This window comes from Setaria italica, chromosome IX (assembly GCF_000263155.2).
Source record: "Setaria italica strain Yugu1 chromosome IX, Setaria_italica_v2.0, whole genome shotgun sequence".
NCBI lineage: Eukaryota > Viridiplantae > Streptophyta > Magnoliopsida > Poales > Poaceae > Setaria > Setaria italica.
This window is the reverse complement of record NC_028458.1, coordinates 57,000,068-57,010,337: the sequence shown is the minus strand read 5'-3', so window position 1 is coordinate 57,010,337 and position 10,270 is coordinate 57,000,068. Positions and strand designations below refer to the sequence as shown.

The 10,270-nt window shown below is 41.4% G+C and overlaps 1 protein-coding gene across 2 annotated transcripts; it reads left to right on the top strand.

The window, feature by feature from the left end:
- Positions 1–6,940: 6,940 nt before the first annotated feature.
- Positions 6,941–10,170, top strand: LOC101778001 (sorcin). 2 transcript variants are annotated; one of them, XM_004985779.3, is made up of 10 exons: positions 6,941–7,102; positions 7,213–7,271; positions 7,389–7,429; positions 7,521–7,552; positions 7,897–7,925; positions 8,521–8,557; positions 8,724–8,780; positions 9,187–9,263; positions 9,668–9,741; positions 9,844–10,170. In XM_004985779.3, exons 1-10 carry the CDS (start codon positions 7,019–7,021, stop codon positions 9,861–9,863), a joined length of 510 nt encoding a protein of 169 aa, XP_004985836.1. In that variant the 5' UTR covers positions 6,941–7,018; the 3' UTR covers positions 9,864–10,170. The 2 variants fall into 2 exon arrangements, with proteins under 2 accessions (XP_004985836.1, XP_022678501.1); XM_022822766.1 differs by lacking the exon at positions 7,213–7,271 and having other exon boundaries at positions 6,972–7,102.
- Positions 10,171–10,270: the final 100 nt, after the last annotated feature.

The following is a 10,270-nucleotide window of genomic DNA, read 5'->3' as shown; positions in this document are numbered from 1 at the left end:
CCCCCCCCCCCCCCCCCCCCCCACCACCCGTGGGTTGCCGGAGGGAGGTGCCCGTGAAATTTGAGGATGACGCCGGTGACACGCTCGACCAAATGCCGCAGCCGTCAGTACGCCATGTCAGCCATAGATGCATGCTTGATGTATATGGACCTGTGATGAACGGTTTTAAAAGTGTATAGACTCAAAAATGCACTTTCAAAGTTGATGAACCTAAGTGACGTACCCTCATCAGTTTAGAGGTGCAGGCGCATTTTACTCAATCAATAGAGTAAAATATGGAATAATAAGAGAGAAACTTGATTTGATACCCACGTTGAAGGAGGCCGGAGATGGAGAACGCGATGGTGCTCGGGGAGCTCGGATGGAGACGGCAGATAAACTATGTATCTTTAAAACTTATATTAAACCTATGTACAAGATTTTTTCTTTAACATTTTTAGATATCTATCAACATTTGTTGACATCGTCAGCAAATTTTTTTTATAAAAAGTCTATCTTAATTGTCACCAATACTTCTTGACGTTGACCAACCTTTTTTATGTGTACCAACATTTATCTTTAACGTTTTTAGATTCACCAATATTTTTGCTCAACATTTTTTTGCATTCACCAACTTTTTTCCTCTCAACCTTTTTTTACATTCACCAAATTTTTTACATTAAAAAAAAGTTGAGATAGTATATCCAAAATGATGATTTTTAAAAATACAACACAATATAGTCATATTGGATCTCATTGTATTATATTAATTTTTAGGAACACAGTAGTTTAAATGGCATCCAAAATGTATTTATGGTTTGAGAGAGAAATGAGATCAAGATCAAAGTTTTAAATTCAAAAGATCTCTCCCTCCTACTTCAACAAAGGAGCAAACCGCACGAGTTTAAAGAGAATTAGAAGGAATGCGTGGAAAAGAAAGAAAAAAAAGTAGAAGGAAAGAAAAACAGAAGCAAAGAAATAATAAAATATATGCAGATTAAAATGAAATATCTATAAAGGGTCTAGAAATATAAAAAATTGGAAGGAAGTAAATAGAAAAGAAAAAAAAGAAAAAAAATGATGCGCATGCATGTGCTTTGCATGCACGCTAGGCCATTGGCCAGCCCACCTGACTCATCGGACGGTGTGGATACATCCGAGTAGGCCTAAGCTAGCACATCACGACAACCAAAACCTCTATTGGGCCAGGCCGATTGACCTCCCGCTGGCCCATCGGTATGCTTCAACACATAGCCAACACCCACCAAGGAGGGGAGCGGCCGAGCGAGGTAGGAGAGGCGGCTGATCCGGAGAGCAGAAGAAAGTGAGGCGGCTGATTTGGGAGAAGAGTGAGGCACGTGAGGGAGAACGATCGGAGAGAGGTATCGGATCATGTCGATCCGCGCCCTCAGTCGTTTGGCGGCGTGACGCTAGGTCCTCCCTGGCGATCAGCGGGGAGCCCCTTCCCGACTGTGAATTCCTCGGCGGCCAGCTTCTTCCTGCCATCCTCGCGTCCTGCGGCGGCGAAGGGAGCTCGCTCTCTCCACACATTTGTAAGTTTTCATGCCCACCCAGATCTCATTTCACTTCCGTAAGATCTCATGCCCGTGAACTAAGGTTTAGGGTTTACCCCCTAGATCTCGTATCACACCCGTCCTTAGCCCCATATCTAATATTTGATCGGTTCTTCTCATGTTTGATCGGTTTAGGTCTTCGCTCACGGCTCACTTTCTTTTTTGGCGCAAACGAAGCTGCTCCAATCCCCCACGCCAAGATATATTCCCGCACTCCTTGCCTTGGCTACTTTCGCTTCATGCTTAGCGTACCTTTATCATAGGGATAAAAGAGCCCTAAAGAAGCCTCTGATAACAAGACTGGTATATCACTATTGCTCCCATTTATTTGTAAGAATGGTTGGTGATCGGAATTCTCACTTCTCAGTGTACATACAAGAGAACTGCATTTGTATCTTATTTTGCTACTGCACCATCGGATGTATATGAACTAGATTATTATTGGTATATATGTGATGGCCATTATGTTTGGACGTTTTTTCCTGTGTAAACGATGAACTGCATACGTTTTTTCATAGCTTAAATGTAGATGACCTTATGTGCAAGGCTTTGCCTATATGTTATCTAATCACCTTTGCATTAACTGTGTGCCTAGTCTATTGTTTTTTGTCATGTATTGTAGTGAAACGCAGGGAGTTCAATGAGACAACGATGAGATGGGACAAGTGGATCGAGCTGGATATGAAAGGTGAGGATTGTCCCTTAGTGATCTTTATGTTCCGACTCTATGGATGATTGTTTGAATTTGTTGTTCTCATCTTCCTTGAACAACTGGTGACTGAGTTACGAGCAATTGGTTTTGTTTCAATTGTATTCTATTTTTGTTGCTTCTCTGTTGTTGGTGCAACATAGTAATTTTGTTTCACTTGTATGACTGAGTTCACTAACTGTTTAGTTTTTTTTATTTTGTGTGAAACTGTCATAATGTTGTTTGTGTGCGTGCTTGTGGGAGAAAGGGGGCAGGGGGTGCGGCTGAGAGCCTACTCTATATGATTTACTTCTTTTTTACTAACGTGTTTGGTTAGTAGTTTGTTTGTAGCACTGTATTTTGGCTTATTCAGTGTGAGTTATACCTTCAGTGATGTGCTGCAAATTTACATGCTCTATTATTACTCAAGCTCCCTGGAAAGTTGATTTCTTTTTAATGCTGGTCATAATTTATATATCAGAGTACTCTGCATGATGTGTATAGTTTTGCAACCCAGTTTCTATCTTGCTGTTGCTTATAAATTTGAGCCTTTACAAAATGTACCTAATCTGTGAAAGATGTCTTGTCTTCCACACCTGTAAATAGATACCAGCAATATTGTATCCTCTGAATAAGCAACCACGACTATTTCTAAGCCTGATACACTGTGTAGTTAGTATGATTTGTCACTGTTAGCTATGCAGATCAAATTACAACACAACAATATTACACAAGAGTGTACAACGCCCTCTCTTTAGTGACTAGTCTAGCACTCATCCTTTACTTCTACCATACTCCACTCATCTACCATGCTCATGGTTGAATGGCATGGCAAGGAAGGGGGCCTCTATTTATAGGTCAAGGGAGTTCATAGGATGATGACATGTGTCCCCTTCTAGAGTTTTCACTAGACAATATTAAAATTTCTTCATGGCAACAACATCTAGTGTCTTCATGGAAAATATCATGGATCATGAGTTGTGGGGAAGGTTCTAGAAATTTGTATTGCTTTTCTTCAATACTCCCCTCAATGCAAACTTCTCTCCAGAGTTGTCTTGCAGACCATGCTGAGTGCCTCCCGAAACTTCTCGAACTTTGCCTTGTTCAGACCTTTTGTGAAGATGTCGGCAATCTGCTCATCAGTCTTTGTAGGCACCATCTCAATTTCTTCCTCAAGAACCTTTTCTCTTATGTAGTGATAATGAACTTCTATGTGCTTGGTCCTTGCATGAAAAACTGGATTTTCTTGCATGAAAAACTGGTCCCAGCTAAGAGATGTCTGAAAAGACACGTCAGTATGCCATGTCAGCGATAGATGCATGCTTGGATGTGTATGGACCTATGACAAACGGTTTTAAAAGTTTATAAATCTAAAAATGCACTTTCAAAATGATGAACCTAAGTAACATATCCTCACAAATTTAGAGGTGCAGGCGCATTTTACTCAATCAATAGAGTAAAATATGGAATAATAAGAGAGAAACTTTTGATTTGATACCCACGTCGGACGAGGCCGGAGATGGAGAACGCAATGGTGCTGGGGGAGCTCGGATGGGGACGACAGATAAACTATGTATCTTTAAAACTTATATTAAACCCATGTACAAGATTTTTCTTTAACATTTTTAGATATCTATCAACATTTGTTGACATTGTCAGCAAATGTTTTTTTATAAAAAGTCTATCTTAATTGTCACCAATACTTCTTGACGTTGACCAACCTTTTTTATATGTACCAACATTTTTCTTTAACTTTTTTAGATTCACCAATTTTTTTGCTCAACATTTTTTTACACGAACCAACTTTTTTTTTTTGCATTCACCAACATTTTTTCTCTAAACTTTTTTTTACATTCACCTACTTGTCAAGCTATCCGTACAACAACTTGTGGACTGCATGGGCTACGGATGCATTGGAGGAAGCCACACCCCAGCTGCTTTCAGAATTCAGATACATGGCAAAAGGCAGGCTGTGTCCGCGATGCGGATTACCCATTTGCTGGTAGCTGTGGTCCGTGCCAGACAGAGAACTTTCCTATGGCTGTCCGCATTGATGGATATTTCATGTTTCCAGCAACAGAGGAGGGACTGAAGCGAGCAGTCTCCATACAGCCTGTACTGGCTGATGTGTTTGTCAATGATGCTTTTGCAAGGTTTACTTGCGGGCGAACTCTCGAGCTCTCTGACTGTGAAGACTGGGAGGTGCCGGACAAGGATCAGCTCCACACCGTACTTGTTGCATATGGAGAGGATGATGAAGGAGAGTACTGGTTGATTAAAAACTCGTGGGGGAAGGGGTGGGGTGATAAAGGTTATGCCAAACTGCGCCGAGGCGTCACTGATAAAGGACTGCTTGGATGAGTGTGGTCTTGTAGACTTGGGTTTCACTGGTCCCTTGTTTACATGGTCAAACCAACAGGATGGTGATGCTCTGGTTCGTGTCCGGCTGGATAGGGCTGTTGCAAATAGTTCCTTTTCAGCAGCTTTTGATGATTGTGTGGTAGAGAATATCTTAACCACCACATCTGATCATTTCGCTGTCCTAGTTCGTCTCCAAAAATCTGCTGAGAATTCAGAAAGGAGGTCGGTTCAGACGGGCTTCAAATTTGAGGCTGCATGGCTACGTGCGCCAGACTACCGTAACACTTTCGAACGGGCGTGGACTGATGCAAATTCTGGGCCGCGATCTCTGCAAACTACTTGGGCTAGCCTACACTCAGTTGCATCTTCTTTACAAGAATGGAGCCAAGTTAGCTTCGGTGCAGTCCGAAAGGAGATCAGGAAGTTGGAGCGACAGCTGAAGTGACCTCTTTAATATTTCAGCCTACTCATCAATACTGAATGCTAATTAATTTGCATTTAGGCTGCATATTTGTCTGATCATTGATCAGTTCTCCACAAGATGCCCAGGTAATCAGGGCTTTTGCCGCACTGCTGTATTTTGGATCGTGGGAAAGCACCGTGAACTTCCTGGAACAAACATTATTGGGTGTCATCCTCCATTTGTTCCAGAAATCATTGGGTCTTCTCAAACTAATCAGGGCAATCTTATGGAACAAACATCACATCTAGCATCTCTAGTCAATTCTTCAATATGCACATTGGCATCTTTAGATAATCTGCAGCAATCAGTAGCCGCCATATACGGGGAGGCTTCACAATTTCAGGAGTGGTAAGTATTTGTTTACCGTATGTCTCAGCTCCCAACCGTGTCATATATACTAGTTATTTCTCTTTACTTTGTGAATTTTTACGATTTATCGGTTTATCCCAGGAACAACCTTATTTTCATTTACAGACTACTAATTTAGCACAACTTGCTTTGCGTAGCTGCATTATTTATCTGTAGGTTGCATCGTTATATCGTGGTTTCAGATGGCTTTTTATGCTCTCACGTACTGAAACATTTTCCTCTTGCACGTTGATGTTTCAATGTGTTTAAGAAAGAAGATAAGTTACCCCAGTTTCTGCTCTGAAAATTATGAAACATACTTGAGGATAAATCTAACTCAAAATGAAAAGAAAAGAGATAAATCTAACTCAAAATGACAAGAAAAGCAGAAAATGGTTTGTGCATACTTATGTGGTGTTGTTTAATTTCTCTTATCTTCTCCTTGAAGTGAGAAATACACTGTACATCATAATTACATGACACATCATAATTTCGCGAGTTTTTTTCCCCCTGGATTTGTTGCCAGGTGTTGATTCCGACTTGACTTGGTTAAATCGGGTAAGGCGGACGCCCAGGATTAATTACGGGCGGCTAAAAGATGGGGTTCCTGCTGAGGTCCGATTTGTTCTTGGAAAAGTTATCTTGGACACTATGGATGATGAGCTACCATGTGCGTCTACCGAGGATGCTGCTATGACAAATGTTGCCGATGGAAGCCACCCCAGCTGTCCACATTGTTTCAATCGTAGTAAAACAGCAGTCGCCAGTTCGTCACTCAACGCAAAACCAGTCAGCCTCTTCTGTTTTCGGTCGCTGCAGCCAAAGGTTTTTTCTCTGGTAGGTGGTACTGGAGGACGGCCATGACCCACGGCACGAACTTACTGTGCATTATCGTAGGAGCAGAACCTACCAATCTATGGCTTAGAATCCCCTGTTAGATGTATCTTGTACGTTATAGCAGTGGTGTTTGTTTCCAGGTGCTCGCATCCAACAACGATAGGAGCAGGTTGTTGAAAAACATTTGGGGTCCTTGATTCTAGCCTAACCTGATATGACGAGCGAATATCGCAGGTTGTTTCCAGGTCGCTGAAAGATGGGCATCCTGCTGAGGCCCGATTTGCTCTTGGAGCAGTGGTCATGAACACTATGAGCGATAAGTCGCCGTGTGAATCTGTTGATGATGCTGTTTTGATCCTGTTGATGATGCTGTTTTGATTGAGCTGGTTGGCTGCAGATATTGCTATTGAAAGCCGTCTCGTCCTACATTGTCCAAATAGATATTTCGCTAAATTTACTTTGAAAGAATTCCTGTACTCTTCATATTTATTATATAACGTAGAAATTTTTCTTCTCCCAAAACACGTTTACGTGCACGCGTCCTTTACTCCTTTAAAGTTTAAACGCAACGCAAAGTGCATCACCATCCAACTGATGGCGTAATACGCAGGGTGCGTATCTGTTCGTTTCCAAGACCCGAAAGCGGAAAATTCCTCCGCACTTGAGGGGCCCCAGTTGAAGGCTTCAAGGCGAAGCTGCCTGAACTGCACAGTTGCCAGTCTCGACGGTCGTCGTCCTCGCCGCTGCCCCCCACGTCGGAGGCCGGAGATGGAGAGCGCGGTGGTGCTCCGGGAGTGGTTCGACCGCGTCGACGCCGCCCGCACCGGCAACATCACCGCTCCTCAGCTCCAGGTCCGCTTCCATCCCATCCTCGTCTCCACAGTTTCTTCTCCCCAATTCTACCCCAACCGAGCAACTCGTGTTTGGAGGAGCTGACTGCTAACTATCGAACCGCCCACCAGAGCGCGCTCGCCGTGGGCAACCTTGACTTCCCTCTCTCTGTTGTGCAGCAGATGATAAGGTCGCTCTCCTCCTCTCGCCCTTTGCCTTTTGCTTTGTTGATTTTTTTTTCTGTTTAATTGTTTGATTGGGTATTGGCTATTTGGCTTGAGCTTAATGGGGACGGGATTCCGTGCAGGATGTATGACTTTGATCGGAACGGCACCATGAGCTTCGAAGGTTAGCTCATAATTCTGCATATGTAAATGTAAGCTGGTTGATAGGGTTAACTTGATTTGACCTGACGCGTTGTATGCTGCGTTTTTCGCAGAGTTTCTGGCTCTTAACAAGTTCCTTCAGAAGGTATTTGGGCTCTATATTATTTTTTTCAAACGAAATTTGGGCTCTAATTGGACCTGTTGCTCTGGTCAAGCATTTTCTGCAACTTTGTTGAATGATTCAAGAGTTTATACTGCAATTTTTCTTTTCGAATCAACAATTTGCACATGTCTCGTTTGAATCGGAATGGCCCCCGAGAATGCTATTTAAGCTTCAGTTTTGAAAAGGAAATGGTCTCTTATGATGTACCAAAGTTATATTTTACAAATGCATAAAAGGTATAACTTAGAGTGATGGACTCATTGCATCCCTAGCAGCAAACTCCCTGTCTGACTCGCATGTATTTCTTTGTTGTTTTCAATTTGCAGGTGCAAAGTGTCTTCTCCACACTAGAAAGGTATTATGTTTCATGTGTTGTGGAAATGGTGTCATGTGTAGCATCCTGAAAATGTTGATTTGCTTACTTAAGCATTTGTCATAATCTACATTTCTCATGAATTCTAGTGTGCTTTGACGCGCTTCTTATAACCAATACTTCTGTATGTGATATCTTGTAGCTAGGAGCCTATAAAGATGATAATTCAACTTTAAGGTTTAATCATTCTTTAAGCTAGAAAACAATGCTGTATTTACATGTCCTTTGCAGGGTAACTTTAAAACTGATCAACTTGGCAGGAGATCTTATGCCAAGTTGTCCTCTCCGTAGAGATCTATGTGAAATATGAAGTTTCCTTGACCATCTTCCCATCCATAACCACCTCCATAAAGTTGCATCCAGCAACACTCCATACCTCCCATAGCACCGAAGTGCTTTGTTTCAGTTAAAGTACTGTTATTATCCTCAGCGCTGGCTTTTTTGTTTAGGAAACATATGACGCATGTTGCCCATTCTTGTGCTTATTCTTTCATTTATATCATAAGCTGCATTTTTCATTTACACCATATGTAAAGTTTTTCTTGTTTAAATTTCTCACATTTCTCGTTAACTTCAGGGGTCGTGGATTTCTCAGTCTTGAGGAGGTGTATGAGGTAATATAATAATTTCTCCTATCTTGATTGGTTAATTTGTGTATCTTCAGCAGTTTTAGCTCATGGTGTTTGTTACACACACCACTTTTCCTACCACACCTCTTTTCCTTGTATGAGCAACATTTCATAGACCTTTCTTTTTAATTTACATCCATCTTCATTACAGGCATTAATCAAACTTGGTTTCTCATTGGATTCACCTGCTTTCTACACCGTTTGTGAGGTAATTCCTGTTCAGTTCTACTGTAAAGTTGGCCCATGATTATTCATGTCTTGCTTTAGAGAGTGCATCCTAAGCCTGTAGTTTTGGTACATGGTGTTACAACTTTGTATTGCTGGACTGTCAACTTCCTATGGTGATTGAGATAGGTCATACTACAATGTAAAGCTGATGCAGACTTTGCTACATTATGAACTAATAATCTTTACCATTTTATTCACTGTCTCCCAGAAAAAAAAATACTGCTACCTTAGCACCTTCCTCTTTGTTTGTGCTACAACGTTAATTTCCTACCTACACAGCTTAGACGTCATACAATGAATTTTTTTTTCCATTCAAGATTTCAAATTTAGTTTCACTGCCTGCAAGCATCATTGTTTGTTCAATATCAATACTTTGGCATCTGCAGAGCTTTGACAAGAGCAAGAAGGGGATGGTTCATTTGGATGAGTTTATATCACTTTGCATTTTTGTGCAGTCAGCTCGGTATGTACTTCCATGCTACCTACTCCCTCCGTTTCAAATTGTTGGTCCTTTTGGCTTTTCTAGGTTCATAGATGTTTGTATGCATCTAGACATACACTATATTTATGTACATAGCAAAACGACCTACAATTTGGGACGAAGGGAGTACAATTCTTCTGCCTTTTAGTTATAGTGTTTGTGGAAAAGGATCGCTCTACTTGTTCAGTTCGTATCATCAAATAATCTTAATCATTTTGTGGTCTTTCACATGGTACTTGCTATCATCTCCATGATTTACTTCTCTCTGAATGGCGAGTAGTACTTTCTAGGATGGTGTCCATGATTTGCAATTTTAAAGCACTCTTTTCCCATGTGTTATGTGGTAAAATTTATGGTTTACTGATCTACTTGCTTCATTTCTGCAGTAACATGTTCAATTCATTCGATACAAGCAAGCAAGGAAGAGTGAGTTTGGATTTTAACCAATTTGTTTACTGCAGTGAGTTCCTATTTCCTGTGCCCATATCACTGCTGCTCTATCTCGCCCTTCACTTCAGATGACATAGAAAATGATACTTTGTCTTTCTGCCTCGTCCTGCAGCGGCAAACTGCAGGATATAGCTTCTACTTGGCACTTGTACATGGAGACACCAACAAAGTTTGCAGTGAAGCGCGAACCATTCACCAATCAAACCTTATTCCAGCATCGGCAGCTGGATGCTACTGCAATTCATTGTTTCCGAAACGAGGCTTCTTGTACAACATTTTGCTTGAATATTCTTCAGGGTCGGCTGCTCGTCATTTTGCGTCCAATTTACAACAGTCTTGGCCTGTATATGTAGAATGAGACATGGAAATTTGTGATTGTATTGTATCAATATCAGTTAGTCCGTACACACTCTTTTGTATTGTCGTTTTCCTTTGTTCATCTTTCTTATTTTATATGGGTTCTTTTGTTCATTTTGAGGGAAATACTTGGTAGTCAAATATAGGCTCACTATGCATTACCAAAATAGGCCCAAGGTACA

What these genes read in the sequence shown, in the direction of transcription:
- LOC101778001 (XM_004985779.3), top strand. Translation starts at nt 7,019, where the DNA reads ATGGAGAGCGCGGTGGTGCTCCGGGAGTGGTTCGACCGCGTCGACGCC. An exon ending in CTTTCTACACCGTTTGTGAG is followed by an intron (nt 8,781 to 9,186) that starts GTAATTCCTGTT and finishes TGGCATCTGCAG; the next exon opens with AGCTTTGACAAGAGCAAGAA. An exon ending in TAACCAATTTGTTTACTGCA is followed by an intron (nt 9,742 to 9,843) that starts GTGAGTTCCTAT and finishes CTCGTCCTGCAG; the next exon opens with CGGCAAACTGCAGGATATAG.